General features: G+C 32.3%; 4 protein-coding genes across 6 annotated transcripts in view; all 4 read left to right on the top strand.

The window, feature by feature from the left end:
• Window positions 1-15,276, top strand: part of LOC18103210 (metal-nicotianamine transporter YSL3) — a 76,446-nt gene extending 61,170 nt beyond the window's left edge. For all 3 annotated transcript variants that reach the window (XR_008056886.1, XR_008056885.1, XR_008056884.1), the window contains one exon: window positions 14,802-15,276. The gene's annotated coding sequence lies outside the window, so the exon portion shown is untranslated. The remainder of the gene's footprint in view (window positions 1-14,801) is intronic.
• Window positions 1-24,515, top strand: part of LOC18110857 (receptor-like protein Cf-9 homolog) — a 58,985-nt gene that overhangs the window by 18,927 nt on the left and 15,543 nt on the right. The gene's annotated exons all lie outside the window — the stretch shown is intronic.
• On the top strand, window positions 7,605-9,184 carry LOC18103666 (metal-nicotianamine transporter YSL3). The gene is made up of 4 exons (XM_052445768.1): window positions 7,605-7,977; window positions 8,120-8,391; window positions 8,596-8,768; window positions 9,030-9,184. The coding sequence occupies exons 2-4, from the start codon at window positions 8,133-8,135 to the stop codon at window positions 9,054-9,056; spliced, it is 459 nt and encodes a 152-aa protein (XP_052301728.1). The 5' UTR covers window positions 7,605-7,977; window positions 8,120-8,132; the 3' UTR covers window positions 9,057-9,184.
• LOC127904103 (receptor-like protein 9DC3) lies at window positions 16,587-17,980 on the top strand. Its single transcript, XM_052446054.1, has 2 exons — window positions 16,587-16,669; window positions 17,308-17,980. The coding sequence occupies exons 1-2, from the start codon at window positions 16,587-16,589 to the stop codon at window positions 17,915-17,917; spliced, it is 693 nt and encodes a 230-aa protein (XP_052302014.1). The 3' UTR covers window positions 17,918-17,980.

Below are 24,515 nucleotides of genomic sequence, written 5' to 3'. Positions count from 1 at the left end.
ACTGTGAAAAACACCCCAAGCACCCTAAAACACTCATCTCTCTCTACATTACCCATGTTTCTCTCCCTTTTGTTATATGTTTAGTTGATAATTGATGCATTTTGATTAACCCTATCATAACCCATTTTTGGGTTCTTCCAAATTACATTTTTCTTTTCTTAAAAAAAAAAAAAAAAAACAGAACACTGAAACAGTGCCGTTTTTAACGGCATTGTTCTCCTTCTTCCCTGCGCATGCAGAGGCAGGGAAGAAGATGATTTTAAATCATTTTTCCTGCTCTCTCACTTCACCCCACTTGTCCAAAAAACCTGCATGACCCATACCCACACAACCATACCCTGCAAGCATTATTGAAGAAAAATGAGACGGAGACCCATGCCCTGCACTTGAACAGGGTATGGCGAACCTCTCCCCTGGCTGCCTATAAATACAGGCGGGGAAGAACATAATACGAAGGAGGAAATGAGAGGGACAAAATTTTGAAGAAGGAGAGAAGGGCAGTGACAGAAAGGGAAGCAAGACGAGAGAAGGGAGAAAGGAATAGAAAACAGAGGCCAGATAGAAGAGAAGAGAAACAAAACAGAACCGAGAGAAAGAAAACCAGGGGAGGAGTAGAAGGAGGGAAGAAAAAGAACCATTGCCGGCCACCTTCAGCCCGGCAGCGCCACCGTTGCTCTTCCTCTCCACAGCCACCAGTAGCGCCGAGCAGAGAAACAGAGGAAGATAGCAGAAACAGAAAAAACAACATAGCAAAAAAACACAAAAAAAGAAGAAGAAAAGGGGCGAACACCACCCCTCCCGCCTCCACTGCCGCCAGCAGTCGCCACCGCTCCAGGTAACTTTCTCCCCTCCCCTGTTGTTTTTTGTTCATTTTCATTTGCATGCAGAACGTGAGCAATTCACGTTCTGCAGCAAATGAAACTTAATTACCTAGTTATTGTGCTGTGCACAGTAACTAGCTAATTAAGTTTGCGCACAGTAACCAGCCCTTTTAGTTCTTTTGGGCTGGAACATCAGCTCAGTCCACGTAGCTGGGCTGAGTCAAGCCCTGTAGCACAGGCTCAGCCCCCACAATTGGGCCGGGTCAGGCCCAATTCATTTCTTTTTTTTCTTGTTTTAATATATATATATATATATATATATATATATATATATATATATTCGAAGAAATTGCGATTTCCCCGCGTATTTGTTTTACGCCATTTTGATTGATATCGGTCTGTATTTTTTATCATAAAGATGCAAATCCGGTATTAAAATACCTGGTTTTCGTCAAAACTTTGAAAACATAAAAAAAAGGAATTTTTTTTTTGTGCATACGGCCAAATCTCTCAAAGCTAAAAAATCATATTGTATTTCTATACAACAAAGAAAACTTCAAAATATATATATATATTTTAATACCGGATTTGCATCTTTATGATAAAAAATACAGACCGATATCAATCAAAATGGCGTAAAACAAATACGCGGGGAAATCGCAATTTCTTCGAATATATATTAGCATGCATTTTGGTTTTAATAACCAGTTTATTAAAGTCATGAGAACTTGGCCAATATTTCAAAAAGTCAAAAAAAAATATTTTGTTTTATTTAATATCAGGGATTATGAATTTATACGTAAAACGTATTCCTGATATAAAAAATGATAGTTCTTTTGTTGATATTAGGATGGTTAGGTTTTATCCCGATAAGATAAGGATCTCCTTATCAAGAAGGACTTTTTTTAAACCATAGACAGACCAACAATTAGAAATATGATACAAACATAGCATATATCAGACAATAAAACAATGCAGCTTACTTTAGGTAGGACGTATTTGGGGTGCTAATACCTTTTCTTTACGCAACCAGTCTCCGTACTTGATCTTTGAGACCAGTTAGGGTTCCTAATGACCAAAATACTAGGTGGTGACTCCCATCCAATTTTTCCACTAATAAAAGACAAGAACTCCATGTCTCCCCATATTTGCCGGAATAGATACACACATAGGAGTGAGGGTGGACGATCGCCGTGACGCCGCACACGTGCGACAAACCCTAAGATATTAATAAATTAGAATTGTGTTTTGTTATGTTGTTTGACAGAATGTCTAAAATTTAAGAATATTATGCTTTCATGGTGGTATCATTGTCAATACTGACAATGGTATCACTTATAATGGAAGAAGCCAAGAATTTCTAACTACTATAAGAGACATGTCCCTTAACGATTTATCAAGAATACTATGTGATCAACTTGGTTGGAATATGTTTGAAATAGAAGTTGAAATTACTTGGAGGACATTGCAAACTAGGGTTAGTCAAGCTTGTTATGTTGGTGTATCAATCTGTAGTGACGGAAGTGTGAACTCAATGCTTAGGTTTGTAAGGATCAATAGATTAATATGCTGGACCTCTACTTGAATAGTAGACATAGACGAGAAAATTCTTCTAGTATCGAGTTAACTTGATTTTCAAGTAAGTCTCAGAGAACCACACAAGTATCACAAATAGCCAGTCCATCTAAGTTAGGTGGTAATGTTAGTAGACAAGTTTCGGTGTAAGAAATCGTTATTATTGAACATTTGTTAGGCATGACATTTGCTTCATATTGCTATGAAGGATCTGAACCAAGTGATGACAAAGATGAGCATCATATTAATAAAGTTGTGTTTGATGGGGAAGATAAGGATGATCGAGATGATAGGGACGCTAAGTTAGTTTAGCTTGTTAATCAATACATGGTACCTCTTACTCCTAAATTTGAGGTTGTTAACGCAGATGACCAATATAGATGCAATGATTGGGTTGATACTTTCAGTTTTGCCTATATGCCATAAGAGATTTGACATTTGAGGGTAAAAAAGGATATGAGATTCTTATTAGTATTAAAAATATAAGCCAACAAGGCATAAGAGGGTAAAAGTCCCTAAGAACATATAGTTCCCATCAGACGAGTTGCAAAGGAGGAGCATATACTAAGCCTGTTTGGAAACCCAGTCCAACCCGCGTTTTCAAAAATTTTAAAATTTTTTTTGCTTAAAATTAATATTTTTTTAGTGTTTTTAGATCATTTTGATGCGTTGATATCAAAAATAATTTTTTAAAAATAAAAAGATATCATCTTGATGCATTTCTAAGCGAAAAGCACTTTGAACCGTAAACACTAATACAATCCCAAAAAGGCCTAGTATATCTATAAACACATAGACTTGCTGCACATCACATTTTGAAAAATTAATTATAAGCCTAAATAAGTTTTTTTTAGAAGGTTTAAAGGTAGGGTGATAATTTAATTATAGAGTACAAGTTGAGTTTATGTTAACATCCAATATCTCTAGGCTTGACAAAATATCAAGCCTAAATGATATGATTTTAGCTTATTTCTAGGCTCAATGTCCTTTGACGTTGTTAAGAGCAAAGCCCAAGTAGATATAGTTCTACTAAGCTATCATTTTACATAATGTCTATAATTGTTGTTGTTGTTTATTTTAGTTTTTTTTAATAGTTTACATTAGATGTGTTGTTTGCGCTATGCAGTGGGCTTGGATTCGTATCAATAGCTAACCATGCTCTCTCTCGATGTTATAGTAGTTTTAAAGTCCATTTAATAGTGATTGTTTTTCAAAATATTTTTTTCTTGAAAATGCATCGAAGTGATTTTTTTTTATTTTTAAGATTTATTTTTTAAACCAACACATCAAAACAATATGAAAATACTAAAAAAATCAATTTGAAGCAAAGAAAAAAATAGAAAAAAATTACTTTTTTTCAAAAACGTTTCTCAAGCTATTAATTCTAAACAAGTTATTCTGAAAGAGCAGTCATACCATGAAGGAGCATGTCTAAACATTCAAAGTTATGAACATATTAATTCAAGTTTGGTTTCGAGCAGAAACTTCGTTCATCGTTTCCACTTTCAAGCACCCCATCACGATTCCTTAGCATCCCAAAAGAGACAGCAACGATCTTTTTATTTTATCCATTTAGCCCCTAAAGCAAGATTTAGAAATAATTCATTGTAATTTTTATTTATTTATGAGTCAGGATATCTTTTAATAAGCTTTCAAAAATAAAGGTTAACTTCTAGATCGTATGCAAATTAACCATTGTGGTTCAACTTATATCTCAATACTCAATTAAGCTCCATACAATATCTTTTATTAATTAGGTCCTAAATATTTCAAACATTTCTTAATTGGATTCTTTTATCAATTTCCTTAATATTTTCTATCTGCTATGCCTATTTTAATAAGAAAAAGGCATAATTTTACAGCAAATTTAATACAAAACTTGGCAGAAATGGATAAAGGGGTCCGGTTTATAAACCCTTAGGATCTAATTGATGAAAGTATTGTCTTGGAATTCAATTGATTATTAGGTAATACATCGGGGGCTAATTTTATGTTTCCACTCAAATGATGTTTTTCAAACAGCCTAGCGAGTTTACATGCTTATGCGCATTTTGAAAATTTAATTTTGAGATTAAGTATTTTTTTAAAAAAGTTTAAAGGTAAGACGATAATCAAATGATAGATGGATGAGGCTTATGTTTACAGGCTCAATAATGCCTTTGAACATGGTTATGAACAGAGTCCAAGTGTGTATATATATATATATATATCCTGCACGTTGTCATTTTACTTACTGCTATACAAATTATAGTCCTCAGAAAGTCATTAATTTGTTTATATTTTTTATCAACGATGGTTTTGGTGCTTAAAACTCTGCATGTCCACATGCTGGAAAAGTAAAGACCCAATGAAGATTGGTTGATGCTGAGAAAGAATCTCCAATCTTCTTAATTTGTCTGTTTAATTTCCAGTAGTAATGTCATTGCAATATATTCACTGAACGAATTTATTGGTTACTTAATCTTCTTTTTTTTATCTAAAAAAATATTAACTTAATTTTTTAAAATAATTTTTTATAATTGTGATGTGTTAATGTAAAAGAGTAATATTGTTTATTATATTTATAAACAATATTAAATATATGTGTGCAAAGTCATGAATTCACATTACCAACCAAGTGCACAGGAAAAGTTGATAGGAACTTTTGGATAATTGAAAAAGACTTTAATTTTGGGTCGTGAAAAACAATATAGATGTGTGCAAAGTCATTAGTGCTGCTCCATTGCTTGGCGTAATTATTACTTTGCCTTGGTTTCCATCCAAGTTCCGATCGAAGACTTGGAGGTAAAGGACAGACCAAATGAAGAGTGGTTCTCCCTTGTTGATGCTGAAAGAGAGAACTTTTAGGACGACCAATCCCACAGCATCTAATTGAGTGCAAGAACCTTCAAACTCCATTAATTCTCCATTGTTTATCAGTTTTCTAGCAACTGTTCAATAAAGCTATGGCCAGAACATGTAGACTGGATTGGATTGAAGTGGACATAAGAAGGTGAGGATGACTCTTTAAACTTTGGATGCCCACTTGCTTAAGCTGTGAATAAACTACGATCGTAAATTATTAAGAAGTTTTCTTCCGATGTTTTCTTGGAAATTACATTTTAGTGGGCAAAGCAATCTTCGCATAAATTTCATCGATAAATACAATTTGGAAAAACATCTCTCAACATTCAAATTAAGCAGTCACGATTGTTAATATTTTTTTGTATCTTACTATAAATATTTCATGTAAAATTCAGCATTCATAATTATCTATATTATTATTATTTTTTATAAATATGAGTGTCTGGATCAATTTATATTATTATTATTTTTTATAAATATGATTCCCTGCTTAGCATGCTTCTTCTAGATTAATTCGATGATAATTTTCAAAATTAATTCGATGATAATTTTATCACTCTCAATCCCAAAAGCAAAGTGATCACAGTAGAAAACAATTGAATTAATTAGAAAATCTACGCTTTGAAATAAATGTTTTTTTTTTTGTAAACTAAGAGATAAATAATAATGATTTTTTTCTTATTTTCATAGGAATAATAAATGATTGCATCCGATTAAAAAATTAGATGAGGAATTATTACATTCCAAGTTTGAAAATAGGAATAATAAAATCACTTGGAAATTCAATAATTCGTTTGTATTTTTGTTTTCATTTATTTTGAGGCAGAGGAAATCCGTGCTTTTTTTCTTTAATTTAAATTACATGAAGTATAACCATCATATTATAAATTCTTGTGTAGTTTATTCCATCTACCAATAGACTAAATTTTTAAGACCTACTCTAATTTACTAAAAATAATTTCCTACAGATATTAAATTTAGTTCGGTTAAGTTTTTTTTTATAAAAAAAATCTTGAAACAATATTATTTTAAATTTAGCAAGATCAATATCTGTTTGATATTGTAATATTAATTATTTTTAAAAATATATTTTATTTAAAAATATATTAAAATAATATTTTTTTTATTTTTTATAATAGTAAACCTGCATAAATTTCAAGTAGCATGAAAAGAATTATATTTAACAAACTATCTCATTGCCTGTCTATTATTATTTTAACAGTTATTTTAAATATATTTTTTATTTGAAAATATATTTAAATAATAATGTTTTATTTTTTAAAATTTATTTTTATATTAACATATAAAAAAATTAACTTTTTTTAAATTCAAAACATAATTTTTTTAAAATAACGATTCTTATCGCATCATCTTATAAACTGGAAAGAAATTAATGGTCAGAAATAGTGGTCTCATCTAAAGGTTGATAAAATCAGCATTCGATGAATACCATCCCCACCATTTCTGGGGCCCACCCCACCACCCATACGATATCTCTCTCTTACATCAATCATCAATCGTTTTTTTAGGATTTCTATATTATTGGCTTCAAAACTGGCCTTTCTCCTCTGGTTAACTGACTTTGACATGTTTTGGCCACAAGCCTGGCTGATGTTGTCTTTTTTGATCCTTCCACTATACATTCTATCTTAATTTGATCCTTATACTATTTTATTCTTCAATATAACCCCTTAACAATTAATCCCTCGTAACATTTTTTTTTTCTTATGCGTGGGATAAGAGAACATCCTGTTGAAAATGTTTAGTATTATGTTTAGTATTAAACGACGTCATTCCCTAGTATAGTACAATAGTTGATTAAATAAATCTCAATCTTTAACGAAGCAGTCTTTGGGTTCATATCCAAACAAGTTAGGTTGGGATTGAGGTGTCTAACTGCTAGGCTAAAGTTGACTAAAAATAAAGAGAATGATATCAAGACAAAAGGTGATAAAATAAGGGAAATAAGAGTAGAGGGACCAAAATGCACTCTTAACTTGCCATACACATGTTATGACTGTAAAGGGGGCACTTCAAGTGAAGTAGCCAGTTCAAGCCAGTTAGCAGTTCCATTTCTTGCTTTTCACTTTAAGCAATTTTATGCTTACGATTGCCCACTTTTCTTCTCTCTATATCTGTACTACAAGGATGAAGAGAGAGTGAAACGTGGTGCTGATAAGTCAACGAGACGAGGATCAAAATTATGAACCTGACATCTGTTCAAATGTATAGCAGCCGTCGTTGGAGCTCTGATAGGTGTTGTACTACAGCGTGGCCTTGCCTTGTACTTCTTTGCAGGACATAGAATATGCTGGTGGGTGGGCTGGTGGTGCTTGAATTTAGTATGATAAGAAAAAAATTTGCTGTGTTTTTTGCCATATAAGAAGCTTGGGTTTTTGTTCTCTTGGCCTGGCATTTAATGCTCTTGATTATTGCTTTGGAAGAAGCAATATTTATGGTTTTTGGGCTTTTCTTGAAGGCCTCGAATCAAGTTCGTCTGCTGTCGTCTGTTTTTCTTGGAGAGTTTCCTTAAGTCAACTTAGAGGCTGGCCCTTGCCCATGTGTTGATTTGAATGTTTTGTTGTCTTTCTGAAGGAAACTATATGCTCTTGCATCTACTTGTATTGATTGATGGAGACTTGTTAGTAGTTGACTGAGGAAGTTGGATTCTTCGGGTGCTTTTTGAAGCTGTGGTCGAAAGAAGAAGAGGAGCAAGAAAAAGGAGGCGGCTTATAAGGTAATATAATTCATGACGTTTTGTTTTTATTCAATTTTTTTTTTTTTTTGTAGTTTTATCAGATTTTCTTGATGTGTGTTTAGCTTCTATAAATCATTCTATTGGATTCAAGATGATGAGTTTGGTTTGTTGATTGTATTAGTGAGAAGATTGTGATGAATATGAACATGGAAGAAATGAAAGAGATTGAGAGGGTTGGGGGAGAGGGCATGGAAGAAGTTAGAGATGAGCCAGAGGATATCAAGAGGATTGCTCCATGGACTAAACAGATTACAGTTAGGGGAATTGTTGCTAGCATAGCAATTGGAATCATATACAGTGTTATAGTCATGAAGCTGAATCTCACCACTGGTCTAGTCCCAAATCTCAATGTCTCTGCTGCTCTTCTTGCATTTGTGTTCCTCAGAACATGGACTAAGCTCCTCTCAAAGGCTGGAATTGTAACCAGTCCCTTTACCCGACAAGAGAATACCATAGTTCAAACTTGTGCTGTTGCTTGTTATAGCATTGCTGTTGGAGGATTGAGACTTTAAACTCATGTGTTGTTTAAATTTTGAACAATTTTTGCTAATCTTTTTAATATGTGCGCCCAATTGTGATTTGTTTATTGAATTGCAGGTGGTTTTGGATCTTATCTACTGGGTTTGAATAGGAAGACATATGAGCAAGCTGGGGTTGATACAGAGGGGAATACTCCTGGGAGCACTGGGGAACCTGGGATTGGTTGGATGACTGGTTTCCTTTTTGTAAGCAGCTTTGTTGGGCTACTTGCTCTAGTTCCTCTGCGAAAGGTAATATGTTTTCTTCAATTTTCTTGATGAATCAATTCCAATATTTCTTATAAAATCATTTACAAGAATTAAAACAATTTTTATAAATTTATAAAAAGACAACACTTGACTGATAAATTCTGTTCCCAGCTGCAATACAATTTTCAAGTGTATTTTGCAAGCATTTGAGTTTTTAAATTGTATGTTCACAGTTTATGTTAGGCTATATTTTGTCTACTATTTTATTTGATCAGCGTTACGTTTCTAATTCTAATTTTGTAGTACAAACAAGATATCAAGTGGATTTGACATTAAAACAACACTAGAGGGGCAGGTTCATGGTATTAGATTCCCTCTAGTTTTTTTTTTATTCCATGTATGTAAAAGGTCAAGCATGCAATGGTTTGTGTTAATTATAAAATCATTTATGTTTTCCATCTCCTTATTCTTGATCACTTAAATTAATCTCCATTTCTGGGAGTATTTTGATATTTATAGAGTTATGAACAAATTGCTCTACAAACCTACGAGTGTGCAAGAAAATTTATAAGAATTAAAACAATTTTTATAAATTTAAAAAAAACAACACTTGACTGACAGATTCTGTTCCCATAATAACAGAAATATTTGCAAGAAAAATAGAGTAATTCTAATAACTTGTAAGTCATAAATGACTATTAAAAAGTGTAACAAACCCATCAGACGTTTCTTATGATGTGGTAATGCGTGATAAGAAGCAAGGAGGTCTTGGTTTAGGCTTCCTAATATCAAAAAACAGGGCTCTGTTATTTAAATGGATATGGAGACTTTCTTCTCCGGGCTCTCTGCTCTATGGCATTCTTTAATTATCAACCTGTACAAACCAGTTTTTGAGAATGTACAGTTCCCATCAGACGAGCTGCAAAGGAAGAGCACAGGCTGTATCTATAAGCACATAGACTTGCTGCACATAAACTTGCCTTGAGGATATTATCTACTCTCAACAAAAATGTCTGTTTTGAAAGTGAATTAATATGCATAATTGAATATTTCTTTAACCCCATTTGGAACAAAAGGTATGTGAAAAGAAAGTTTGAATTTTTTATTAATATTAAGATGTACTATTTGAGGGATATATGCATCACCACAACCCCCGAATGCTAAAACCATTACTATAAAAATTCTAGTCAGCACAGAACCAACAAAAAAACTTCGATAGGAGCAAAACAGCAACTACGCAAACTTAGTTAATTACTTCTAAATCTGTTTCTAGTCAGCACAGACCAACAAGATTTGCATGGATTTAGATGCATAAAAGAATGCAACGAGGGATGGTTTCAACATAAAGATGTACATGCAAAAAACAGTAATGACCGCTTTCACAATTTCCAGAATGTATGCCATTCAGTTGCTTTTGTTATATTCCTGATGCAGGATAAATAGAAATACTACACAGCAACAAAAATACCAATATTGTGTTCATTTCACAATCTCATTCATCGGAGTAAGATCCATTAGATAAGGAAGCTACAGTGCCGTGATTTTTAAAGTAAATAGAGCATCCAACAAAATCTTGCTGCTAATATAGTTTCTGCAGATGAAGAATCACGAGTTCATACAAAGCTTGCGTGATAGATTCCAATCCTCCAATTGATTCAAATTCCACATCTATGTGATCAGGATTTCTAACATCACATGCTATGACATCTCGTGATTCTTCATCTGGCCACGTGTATCAAAAGCATTATAGCATATTTTTATTTTCTAACATCACATCACATCCTAGATATATTTTAAGCGACCCACTGGCCACGTGTATAGCACGTGCATTGATGGGTGGTGGGGACCCATATTGACTATCATAAAGTCCTTTCTTGTAGCTGGTACATTCATAGGGGTTCCTCGATTTATTTTTCCATGAATTACTGAAAACGAAAAGAAGTTCATCAAAATTCAAGTTTAAGATCTAATAAATCAAATAATAATAAAAAAAAAAAGACTCTTCAAATTAACGAGTTTTTGATTCCCGAATGTTCAACTGGCTAATTAATTCTTTATAACGTACTCCATTTTTCTTTGCCAAATAAGACAGTAGTCGTTGGCGTTTTCCTAGAATTTTCCGTAAACCTCTTTGAGATAAATAGTCTTTTCTATGTAATTCCAAATGTGAAGTAAGTCTTCGTATCTTATTAGTAAAACTTACTATTTGAAATTCAACCGATCCCTTGTTTTCTTTTTTGTTTTCTTGTGAAATAATTGAAATGAATGAACTTTTTACCATAAAATGAAATCCCCCTCCTCCCGCCTTTTTAAGATAGTTTTATTGATGGAGACAACAACCCAACAACTGATTAACTGACATGTATATTACATTATCTTTAACTACATCATCTGCATTATACGCCTAAAAGCTAAGTTATAATGGGAATTATTGAATAATGATGATTTGACAGAGAGAGTAGCAGTAGTAGTTGTTGATTTAAAAACTATGGTAACATATATATATATATAGTGCTATATAGTTGGTTTACTGTTTATAATCTATTATATATAGTTGCATGCTTATAAAGTAGATATAGATAAAAAGTTGAAATCGATCCATCAATAAAAGATGTCCAATTATTCAAAAAAATTAAAAATTAAAAAATGTCGAAAAGATTAATATTGGTTCTTGTATATATTATACTCACACTACAATACATGTATGCAAAGTATATAAAATCCATAAGAGGTTTCTTATACTAGCTAGTAGCTAGACATCTAGAAGAAGAACTGCACATATTTAATCACCTTGATCTTAAAACTGTGGGAGTAATTTGACTTGTGGGTATATAGGCAATTAAAATACTTAGTCAATAAAGCTATAATTATATAAATATTGTGATTTTAAAAGAGAAATATTAACAAGCACATGACGAGGACATAGTTGAAGTGATATCATAAAGAGAGGAGATCTGATCCCAAAAGCTAGCTAGCCATAGGCAAATAAATATGTGATTGGCATTGCCTCTGGCATTATTATTTATGCACTGTAATAGCCATAAAGAGAGGGTAAAATTAGCTATACTTTGGTGGTTATAGGCACTGCGGCATAACTTTACTTTTGAAACTTTTTATTTATTTTTAATTCTAAATTAATTTTTTAATGTGCTAGTATAAAAAATAAAATAAAAATATTATTTTAATATATATTTAAAAAAAAACATTTTAAATTATAGCATTCCTAAACCAGCAATCAGTATGTATTTGGTTTAGAGGCTAATTGTAATGGTAAATGTATAGTAATTACAATTATAATTATAATTATAATTATGATAATGATAGCTATAACAATGTTCAGAAAAAATATTAGAGTTTAGTGAAGAGTTTTTATTGACAATAATTAAAATACATATATTAGATATTATACAATATTTGATATAATAAAAAAACTAGTTTAGTTTTTTTTATAATTTTTTATGTATTAAATTAAATATAAAATTTAGAAAGAGTTTGTTTTTGTAGTTCAACCTGTTTTTTAAAGTACTTTTTAAATTATTTTCGTCTGAAAAAGCATTGAACTTGATGATGTTTTTTTTAGATAATTTTGATATATGAATACAAAAAAAATTATGAAAATAAATATTTTGACATATTTTTAATTAAAAAATACTTTTACAAAAATACCCTGCACCGCACTACCAAACACATACTTAGTGCTCACTTGGCACTCCCTAACTTTTATTTTTTAAAATATTTTTTTATTTAAAAAACATTAAAAAAATATTAATTTTATATTTTTTATAACTAATTTACACTTTCAAGTTAAAAAATAATGCACTTACCAACTCTCTAATTTCCATTCATGCTTTATATGTTATAAAATATATTTATATTATAGTGGACCGACCAATAAACTAGTGACAGATAGCCCATTAAATTAAACGAGTCGATGTCCTAGCCTGATTTAGTAACATTGCCTAATATAATTTCTAATGCACTTGATTTCATTTTGCAAGGAATTTCCTGCAAACAAAGGAAGGGGTGACCTTCATATTTTTGTTTACACGTGGAAGCTACATTAATTAATAATTAACTTGGAGAGGGGCGCCTAATTAATGTAGATTTGTTTAAAATGTGCAGATTATCTGCATTTCGAGTTGGGTTCCTATTAGGCCCAAGCAGTTAGTCTTCGGCATGGACAATGATTTTGGAGAAACACCAATTTATTTCCAAATCTTATATCTATAATTTTTATCAAACAAGTCCTAAAATTCTTAATCAAATTTATTTGTTAACTTTCTCATCAATATCTTTATTATATTTTCTTAAATTGATGTCATTTTAGTGCATAAATATGAACACGAGACTGAATTTTTTTTTTTTCAGATTTTCTTTAAATAAACAATAATTTAGGATATAAAATATGCAAATTAATATATATATATATATATAAAGTTTCCCCATAAAAGTTTTATTCAAATGCAGTTTTTGTTTTGTTTGATACACGTGGCCAGTGGGTCGCTTAAAATATATCTAGGATGTGATGTGATGTTAGAAAATAAAATATGCTATGACATCTCGTATTTCAAAAATAAAAATACTTTATAAATGATGCATGCAATAATGCTTAACACACATACAATAACATAGTTAAAATTGCTTAGAAATTATACCATTCTAATTAACATTAGACCCACTCCAAATACTTAGAAATTTTAGTTTCCAAGAAACGAAAAACTTCAATATCATTGGAGCTAACATACTTTTGTGCAGGCAGCCCCCCTTCTACAAAGACTGCCTAAATCTCTGTAATTCTATGGTAGCATCTGCTTAAGATTAGAATAAAACTCATAACCTGGGCACCAGAGCAAGAACTCAGAGGGAGTCCAACCATTCCTTCTATATATTTCATATCAATCTGCCTCCGAATATGTTCAGCAACCAAACCACCATTAGTATCTCTATGAATCCCTAAAACCTTGCCAAGGTGATGTGTAGCTGCCACCTCACGTTCAGAGCTATAGACTATTGTGGGTTCAGTATCAGCTGCCAGTTTTTCCAACCTTCCATTGACGTTGGCAATAGTGGAGTCCATAGAGTTGTCACTAACCTCCTTTTATCTCTGTCAAACTGCCTCTGGCAATAAGAAACCAAACCTTATACTTTTTCCTCCTAGAAACAATTCCTAATGATACCTGAGAACGATCCTGTTTTCCACGCTTCTTTCTTCTCCCTCCTGCCAGAGAGTTGGTTTTTTTTCCAAATTGCCGTAGATTTCATTAGAATTCAGAAAATTTGTAGAAAAGGTGTCTCGCTCTTACTGCACACCTGACACTTTCTTTCGTGTGATTAGGATTAAACTTCCCTGCATCTAACTTTATCTATAGCTCAGATTAAGGTTTAGTGAAATAGGACCCACGGAGCTGACAACATGGTTTAAGATTTGACAAAACTCAAGAACTCCTGAGAGACTGAAAGAAGCTGCAAGAGATATTGAGCTGAGATGGCTACCATCATAATCTGTGAGTAAATGAGTGACTAAATCGAAACCCCAACCATCAAAAATCTTAAAAAACAAATCAGTAGCTGCCTAAACTTTTCATTTGCGAAAACTACATTTTTCAGGATAAAAATCTCATGTTTATATCAGATAATGCACTTTATATTCCATCATCTGGAGAATGTTGAAAGGCATGATGAAGACCAGTACATGAGGTCTCATGGGTGTGGTTGTGTCAACAAGAGGTTCAACAATGGATAAACACCACTGGGGCAGGATTTTACTAATACAATTAATAATGATCATGCTCCATGTTCAATCAATCAAGGGTTAGAATCAGGGTTTGAGCTGGTAATTGGGAGCTTGAATTCCAAACACCAAATTCTTTTACCTCTTTCCAAAGGGGAGGAAGTGACAAACGAATTCATGTGCTGGAAGCATTGTAGACAAATGTAAGGGATTTGATCTTGCAGACAACTTGCAGGTATTAATTCAGGAGTTTAGAACAAATCCATTTTTGGTAATATTCTTCCCACTTTTGTTGCTACTATGTATAACTATTATAAGAATAACAGATGAGCCACTCTTTTTAGATTTCTCGGGTGATCTGGAAAAATGAAACCAGCAACGCATTCAGAGAGAGAAAAATGCATCTCTCATGTGAATTCAAGCATCGAGCAATGTGAGAATTTATGAGAAGCAGCACAAGGCTTGCAAGTATACTTGCCTCCTTTTGGGAACTTAGCTAAGATCCTCTGGCATTTGTTTATGAACCTCTTCCCTTCTCTCATCCTCTTGTTTATGAACATATACAAGGAAGAATAGACATAGCATTACCTATCTGGCATTGAAATATAAGGTTTGATCCTGCTAGGCTCCTTTTAATAGAGGATATTCCTAGCTATATATCTTCGATTTTCTCATACTAGGACTGATAGTAATTAGTGGCTGTTATTGCCAATGCTGAAGTGCTTGCATGGAATCTAATCTGATGCACTTATCTAATCACAAATCTTGTAAACTTATCCTGGATATATAGGGGAAAAAAGAGAGTTTGATTTCTAACAATCTCAAAGTTATATTATTTCAATAAACTTGATTTTATCAAAATATAATACTCCACATTATATTAAAGATAAAGGATAATATAGAGTATTGACAAAACTTATAATAAATGAGGAGTGATATTAACAAATTATAGACTGGGAATATCCCCACCTTTTTGTTACATTCTAGATATATCAATGGAAAGAAAAATGGCCCATAAAATCTATATTTTGTCTATATATATAAATGTTTTCCATAAATTAATATTGCCGCGTTTCCAACACTCGCTCCATAAATTAATTTGCTACTTGATAATCTTGAATTCCAAATTTGGTCTTCACCCAGCTTAGGATGTTTCACACTCCCAGTCTCTATATATCCATGTTGTATGAAACTTGTTTTCGTGCTTCTCCCAGCAGTGAGGAAGATCAAACATATTATAATGACTTTGATTTCGTCTTTAAATGTGTTACACATTCACCCATCCTGTCAGTATCTGCTCCGATGCACAATCTCATATTATAGACTTGTAGACTTCTCTTTGGTCTTTCGGATCGGGGCTATGTACTAATTCCTTTTTGATGGTGGAAAGGAAAGGTCTTGATAATCCAACAGTAACTTATGAATCTTGAATGCAAATACCTTGAAACTTCAATCTTTTTTCAGTTTTATCAGGTACGCTGCTCTGTTTTCCAGTAATGGTTCAGCAATGTTAATGCAAGAACGTGTGGACTACATTCACTCAATGAATTTATTGGTGTACAACTGCGAATTGAATTAGATGGGAGTGCACATAAGATGGTGAAGATGACTTTCTTTATCAATTTTTTATTTTAATTATCTGGTTACGTAACGTTTGAGAATAATATAAATTATATTCTAAGATTTTATCTAAAAGCTTAAACTATTGGGTTGAGATAATTTTTTGACATGGTATCAGAGCCTTGATAATTAAGTGGTCACGAGTTCAAATCTCACTACCTTCATTTATTTAATAAAAAATAAGCACAAGATAATGTGAGTCTGTGCAAGTTTCAAGCCCAAAAGCTTTCACTTGAGGGGGTGTGTTAGAGAATAATATAAATCATATCCTAAGACCTTATCTAAGAGCTTAAACGATTGGGTTGAGATGATTTTTTTAACACATAATCTCATATTTTGAGTTTTTTTTTATTAAAAAACAGTTCTTTAATTAATTAAAATGGTATTCAAAAGATTGTTTTAGAGACACAAATTAATCAATTCACAGGTAATGTAAGTAAATTCTAACAGAATTGATTGAGATACCTGTGAAGCTAGCTCGCACCAATTGGTGCAGCTAAGTCAACAAAATGGGTACCAATTCGATGCCACTTGCAGCACCAATTGGTGCCACTTGCCTTGTTCTTGTTTTTTGCAAGACAAAGGCAAGGATGCTTACCTATAAATAAGCAGTGCATCCTTGCCATATATATCACACTAAAAGAGAGAAACAAGAGAGCAAGAAGAGAGAGTGAAGGAGAGTAATCCCACAAAGTTGTGAGGTATTTATGAGATAGTAAGTGAGGTGTTTTCTCCTAGTAATAGAGAGATTTCAGTTGTTCTCCTATTAGTAGAGAGAGGTTGTAATTCTCATATTACTTAGTAAAATCCTTTTATACTTGCCCGTGAACGTAGCTAAATTGAGCAAACCACATAAATTCTTGTGTGTCATTTCTTATTTTATCTTGTCCCTTACCTTTTGTCTTGTCGGGTTTGCATGCCAGTATCCTAACAATCCCTTGATTTGAGTAACAATCACATGTATGGTACAATCCTAAGTTTGATTTTCAAACAAGAGAACCAGCTGGAAATCGTTTTTCTTGCATCCAATAGTAAATTGACAGGTGAAATATCTTCTTCAATTTGCAAACTGAATATTTGTCAAACAATAACTGCAGGATTACGAAATTACGGAATGAAATGTGGCTAGGATTTTGACGATTCAAAAACTTTTTAATTGAATATTAATTGTTTCTATGCACTCTATAAAGGCTGAATTTTGACAACAAATTACGAAATTACGGAATGAAGTATCCTCAGAGTACTTGATTTGTCAAGTAATAGTTTCACCGGTGAGATTCCAAAATTGATCGGAAAGCTTAAAGGACTCCAACAACTTAACCTCTCTCACAATTACTTTACTGGTCATATCCAATCATCATTGGGAATTTTGACCAATCTAGAATCATTAGATCTATCTTCAAATTTGTTAACCGGAAGGATTCCTATACAGTTGGTAGATCTAACATTTCTCCAAGTCTTAGACCTTTCACATAACCGGCTTGAAGGACCCATACCCAAAGGAAAGCAGTTCAACACGTTTGATCATCGCTCATTCGAAGGAAACTCTGGTTTGAGTAGATTTCCAATGCCAGAAGAATGTAGCAATGGCGAGGCACCACCATTACCATCATCAAACTTTATTGCAGGAGATGATTCAACATTGCTTGAAGATGGGTTTGGATGGAAAGCTGTGGCAATTGGGTATGGATGTGGGTTTATGTTTGGAGTCATAATGGGATATGTTGTGTTTAAAACAAGAAGACCTGCATGGTTTCTGAAAATGGTTGAAGATCAATGGAGTCTTAATGCAAGCAGAACAAAGAAGAATGCTAGTAGAAATGGTGCAAGAAGAAAATAAACAATGCAGTCAGTATCTTCAAAGTTCGTTCTGTAAGCTGTTTCCTTTCAGATTTTGTAAGTATAGAACTATAAGTAATCATAACTACAGTTGTTTATTGTAGTATTATTTCTATAAAGGTTGTGCCTCAAGTGATACCAAGTGTTATTTTATAGTATTTAATTTTGTATAAAATGTTTATGACCAATAACATAAATAAAAATAGAATTTATAAATATTGAAAATTATAGGGACCAATTATGTAAAAATTATAAGTTATAGGGATCAAAAGTGTGAGTGAGTGGCTCTATATTCAAAGAAGAAACAATGAAGCACATTTTTTTTTTAATGTAATGTAATTATAATAAAAATTAGGAATAATACTATCTTTGCTAGAAGTTCAATTAAGACAAGCCCAATAATACTATCTTTGCTAGAAGTTCAATTAAAGCGTTTGTTTCTTTCAAATATTTTTTTAATTACTTATTACAACCTCTATTTCTACTTTTTTTTTAAATAATAATAAATTGAAAATTGATAAGGTTTTATATTTTTATTATTTAACATACTTATTTATATTAACTTTATACGTTTTAAATATGATTTCTAAAATCTTGAGATTTTATTATCAATTTAATTTTTTAAATTCATTGCAGATCTTATATTAAAATATCATACCTATCTGGCATTGAAATATAAGGTTTGAATTAAAAAAGAAGAGTTTGATTTCTAGCAATTTCAAGTTATATTATTTCAATAAATTTTATTTTATCAAAATAGAAAACTCCATGTTATATTAAAGATAAAGGATAATATAGAGTATTAAAAAGACTTATAATAAATGAGGAGTGATAGTAACAAAGTATAGATTGGGAATATCCCCACCATTTCGGTACATTCTTTCCGGGAAAAATACAACAACAAAATTATTAAAAAAAAAAACAAAATGATATATATTATTAATTAAACAATTAATAATATCTTTGTTTCGTAGTTGAATTGGTCAGCACATTGGTTTAGTTGAAGGTCGCAGGTGAGAACTACACTGATAACATTATTAATTTTTATGCGACAAACAACATGCAATATCTTTTCTTTTCTTTTTTTCAAAATAAATAAATAAATAATATATCATCCACCCTTTAGAGTTAAGCAGCCAGGCCAAAGGTAACCCAGCAGATGTATTGCGCTAGAAAAGTTAAGAGAAAAGTGGAACCAATATGTCTGCCGCACTAGCATTTTAGCATATATTAAAACACCTTTGTATTTTATTATAGCAATATTAAGAATTTTTTTATTTTAATTTTAATTGCAAACTTTATATTTTTTTTTAATTTCATCCTTTAATATTTGATTTATTACGCTTTAAACTTCATAATTTATTTTGATTTACTTTCTATAAAATTATTTTAATTTTATGACCCGGGTTGTGAGTTTGAGAGGTTAGCCATGTTGACTCGGGTTATTTTTTTGTTATTTTTAATTGTTATTTTTTTCTTAACTTCAACGTAATATTGGATTGATTGCGAATTGAACTTCATAATTTTTTTTTATTTGTTTTCTATCGGGTTATCACAGTTTCATAACCTATATCACGAGTTTTATGGATTAACTAGGTTGAATTGAGTTTTTTTTTATCTTTTTTTAATTGAATATTTATTTTGTAATTTCATCATTCAACATTGGGTTGATTGAGAATTGAACTTTATTTTTTTTCCTTCTTTTTTTATTTCTATGGAATTATCTTATTCATATGATATAAATTTGACAGATTAACCCAAATTGACCTAGATCATTTTTTATCCTTTTTTTTCAATTTAATCATTTAGCATTGGGTTAATTGAGAATTGAGCTTTATAAGAAAAAAAAATATTTTGTTTAAGGTTATCAAGGTCTTTGACCTAGATCGTGGATTAGACTAGTTGACTCGAGTTTTTTTTTTTTTTTTAATTGAATTTTTTTTTAATATTGGATTAATTGAAAATTCGACTTCATAATTTATTTTGGTTTGTGTTCTATAAGGTTATATTGATCTTATAATCCAAGACATGAGTTTGGTCAGTTGACCCAAGTCATGAGTATTTGTGTTATTTTTTACTAGTTTTTTTTAATATCATTCTTAAAATTTTGATTGATTGAAAATTGAATTTAATAATTTGTTTTGATATCTTTTTATAGGATTATCTTGATCACACAACTCAGGTTTGATAGATAAACCTGTGTTGAGTTGTCTTTTTTTAGTTGAATTTTGTTTTTAATTTCATCTTTTAATATTAAATTAAAAAAAAATTAAGTTTAATATATATATATTAATTACTTCCTATAAAAATATTAGGATTTCATAACTGTGTACGAGTAAAAATTAGTAAACATTTCATACCTTTCTCGCATTGAAATGTAAAGATTGATCCTGCTAAGCCACATAGATACATAATCTTATAAAAACCATTATATCTCAAATAAATACATCAATGAGAATAATTAATTAATAGTTAACAATTAATTAATAGTAATAATTGTTGTCGCTCAAGTAAGATCATGGTTCGTGAGCCATCAATGAGAAGGTGGCCCCCACTTTAAAGACTGTAAATTAAAGGGTAAACCTCATTCTGGACCTTAAACTATATATGCATCTCAATCAAGACCTTGAACAATGTATTTTATCAATTAGATCCAAACTATGCCATATATTTCTCAATTGGGTATTTTTCTTAAAATTATTTCCATATAATTTTACTGTTTTATCATTTATGCAATGAAACTGGTCTATTAAAGGAAACCTTAACATTAAAATTGAGAGAAAATGGATAGAAGGATCCAATTGAGAAACCTCCGGAATACTTTGGATATAATTGATGAAATTATTTGTTCTTAAACTTAATTTATAATTATCTTATAGATTTTTGGCTAATGTCTTATGTTTCCCACAAATTGAATGTGGACTTGGCGGATAAAGATTCATCCCACATAAAGGGGGGCCCAACTGAATCAATTAGCTGACGTGTCCTTGTCCATTTGTATTGTTACTAGAAACTTCTTTAAAACCCCCTTATTTTCCTTCATGTTCCAGCAATCCAAACAACCCTCATAAGAAAATTTGCCAACGGCTTCTCTCTTAGGTTCGTTGCAAACAAGCCATTATCATCAACAACTCCTGCTACTTCACTAGCTTCTTCTTTGGTGAATTCCACAAAGATCAAAGTAGGACAGGCAATTCAGAAACATTGTCATCTTGGACGGGCAGTTGATGTAAGGTTGTGTTTTAGAGGTGGAGACATGGGGAAAGGCCCAAGGATTAGAAAGGTACCCTTCAAATTATGAATTCAATTTTAGATTTTTTGTGATTTTGGGTTACCGTGTTTACTAAAAGTGATGGGGTGGTGAGGGCAGAGGAAGATGCTGAGAAATCTAAGCAAGTATTGATTTGGTGTCGTCAACTATTCAACAAGTTGAGGAAGATTAAGGACAAGGAGTCCGATCATGGTAGACACATGAAAGGATTTAATAAGTTGAAGGTTAGGGAGCCAATGTCACAAGAGGTGGAGAATGATGCAGATACAGTTTCACAGCGAAAAGATGACGACAATCTTGGTGAGGTAGGGCTCTTTAACATTTTTGTTCGCGGTTTATTATTTATGTTGTCTTAGTTGTTTTATATGCATTTAGTTACTATCCATAGCTTCATATCATCGAATGTGAGTCTTATGTATTCCTGTGAGTTCATTAATATAGACCTGTAGTGAATAGTTCTACTCCCAACAAGGGCTTTCCCCATAGCACCATTTGGCGATTACTACGGCACATGTAATTTGCAGATGATTTAGCATCATAACTTGTGAACTGTAGCGAATACCTTATCGGTTCTCTTAGCTAGATATTTATGGACTGTTGCAAAAGGAAACCGCATTACCGTCTTCATCTTTCCAAATCATGGCTTGGCACTCAAAGTTCTTCTCTACATCTGGGTGTCAATGTAGAATGAAACTAGAGAAAGGATATTTTCTATTACATTTAAGTTTGATGCATGCTTTTTGGCTAGTTAAACCATTGCCCACCTGGACATATTGTTGCTGTCTGCCTTAGACTCATTATCTCCACCATCTTGATGAGGTATAGCTCTTTAACATTTTTGTTTTACCAAATTGTCGTTGCAGTTTATTATTTATGTTGTCTTAATTGTTTCATGTGGATTTAGTTATTATCCGTAGCTTCATATCATCAAATGTAAAGTCTTATGTATTCTTGTGAGTTAATTGATATAGACTTGTCATGAATAGTTCTACTCCCAACAAGGGTTTTCCCCCATTGCACCATTTCGTGATTACTACGGCACATGTAATTTGCTACCATCTTCATCTTTCGAAATCATGGCTTACCTTTAAGTTTGATGCATGCTTTTGGCTAGGTAAACCATTGCCCACCTGGACATATTATTCTTGTCTGTCATAGACTCATTATCTACACCATTTTCAGGCTGTTCACACAAAATACTTTGACATGCCACCTCTGACTGTCCATGAAGCAATTGTGCGGCTGGGAAATGTGGATCATGCCATGCCTTCTATGGTTTCAGGCATGCTGAAGGGGCAAGATACAGAATTTGAGATCAAGTGAACTCAAACTAATGAGATGTATTAACATGCTTGTATGAGTTCTTAATTTATGGAAAATCAGAGCCACTACTATGTTGGCGTCCAAACTTATAGGGATGAGAAAAAAGAATTTTGTAATCACTATTCAGTTTATATTAGATCGAAACTTCTGTTCATGTGGTGTCTAGTATTGACCCGTTCCCATTTCCCTTGGATTTTCGCTGTGTTTTCTGTTTAGAAATTCAGCTGTTTTTCCTCTTATGATGTCATTCTTTTTTGCTGCTTTTTCCCCTCCTATGATATCATGTTCTGCTTTTTCTCTCATGTTAGGTTTTACAAACTTCTTGCAACTTCTCTTGTTGATTGACAGCTTCCATCCGCGCTCTATTCAGTGAATTTGAGTTATGTTGGTCCTTTTTGCCTAACCGTATAGTTCAATTATGCTATTCAAGCGATAGGTTCTGCAATCTCAGTCCCATTTTATGTTGGGGACTTCTTAATATGTGTCCAACTGAGCGGGTCAGTCTTCCCAGCTGTATTTACTTGGGTTGAAGACCAGTACATGAGGTCTTATGGCTATGGTTGTGTCAACAAGAGGTTCAGCAATGGATAAACACCACTGGGGCAGGGTGTTTCAGTCTTGGGACTGCCATGAACTGAAGATTCACATCTAGAATAGAAGGCTCTAACTGTGGGTTGGGTATTCAATGAATGGTATGCTGAGGACATGGCAGGGTATATGGCACACAAGGGTTATCTAGAATAATCTTCTATAACCTTGTAAGTCAGCATTATTAGGTAGTAACAAAAAGAGGGAGGATAGTTAAGAGAGTTGAGAGAGAAACACTTGATAAAAATATATTTTCCTCTCAATCTTCTTTTTGTTCTTGAGTTTTTTGATTCTGCATTACTGTTTTAATCTTATACCACACCCATTATTCTTCCAACAAAACCTATGTGAAATACTATTACTTTGACACTTTTGAACTCATGAACTCAGTCCAAGCCAAATGCCAAAAGCATGACCGTAACATGGTCAACTAAGAGGTTAGCAATTAAGAAGAAAGAAAAAGGATACTTCGATCTGCTTGCAGTCTTTGGACAAGTAGATGCAGATTACAATGTTAGTTTAGCCATAAAAATGTCAAACAAAGAGTACTGAATGAGCTACTCTACTGAGTGGAGAATGGTGAGGTCAAAGGCAGTGTGATACTATTAAAATGCCATAACCATTTATTCCAGTAAAAAGAACCAAGAGGTTGGCAGATATTTACATTCATAAGAGATCATAATTTATAAGATCCTATGCTGATTTACTAAACTCTGTACTGCGAGGAACTAGTTTCTGAAAGATTGTTAGCGTCTGCATCTTTTGGAAAAGATTTATCAATAAATGGATGTATCTAACCTCCATGATTGCTCCAAAATTAATACGAAGAGGTAGCCAGCAAACGCCAACTAATTAGGAAAGCCAAATAGATCATTGTATTTGTTGATCATGTTCTATCAGGCAAAGGCCCGAAAATGGACACCCCATCAAGGTTTTCCACAACATAAGGCTTTTAAGTTTAGAAAATAAAAAAATTGAAAAGAAAGTAAAATTTCTTCTTTATGAAATGCCTCTAGAAACATAGAACAAATTTCGAAATGATAGAGGCAAATCAGATATATAAACGGACAAGGAAGTTCACTAAGTTAAAGACTGTAAAACCATTGCAGAAAATATAAGCATAAAATAAAAGGCAACATCTAGGAGTATAAATCCATGTATAACAAAACCTAAATCAATTATTTTCACCGTTCATTATAATTTGATGAAATGAACTCTACTGCTCATATCACAATGTTTCAATATTAAACAATAAGGGTTTAAATATTGGGGTCAACATCTAGGAGAACTCGTTAAATTTCTAATGCCGGAGATTCTGATAAATCAGATAGTGATTATGATCAATGGGATACAGATTTATTATAACTAAATCATGTAAAAGGCCTAATAAATATATTTATATTCTTGCCAAACCGAT

The sequence above is a fragment of the Populus trichocarpa genome, chromosome 12 (assembly GCF_000002775.5).
Source record: "Populus trichocarpa isolate Nisqually-1 chromosome 12, P.trichocarpa_v4.1, whole genome shotgun sequence".
In the NCBI taxonomy this organism is placed as follows: Eukaryota; Viridiplantae; Streptophyta; class Magnoliopsida; order Malpighiales; family Salicaceae; genus Populus; species Populus trichocarpa.
The sequence above is the reverse complement of the archived record's forward strand: the minus strand, read 5'-3'. Positions and strand labels throughout refer to the sequence as shown.

Excerpts from the sequence above, each read along its gene's own strand:
- LOC18103666 (XM_052445768.1), top strand. The coding sequence starts at position 8,133 with ATGAATATGAACATGGAAGAAATGAAAGAGATTGAGAGGGTTGGGGGA. Across the intron at positions 8,392-8,595 it reads TGTGTTCCTCAGAACATGGA|GTGGTTTTGGATCTTATCTA; the intron begins CTAAGCTCCTCT and ends ATTGAATTGCAG. Across the intron at positions 8,769-9,029 it reads CTCTAGTTCCTCTGCGAAAG|TACAAACAAGATATCAAGTG; the intron begins GTAATATGTTTT and ends CTAATTTTGTAG.
- LOC127904103 (XM_052446054.1), top strand. The coding sequence starts at position 16,587 with ATGGGTACCAATTCGATGCCACTTGCAGCACCAATTGGTGCCACTTGC. Across the intron at positions 16,670-17,307 it reads TGCAAGACAAAGGCAAGGAT|TATCCTCAGAGTACTTGATT; the intron begins GCTTACCTATAA and ends TACGGAATGAAG.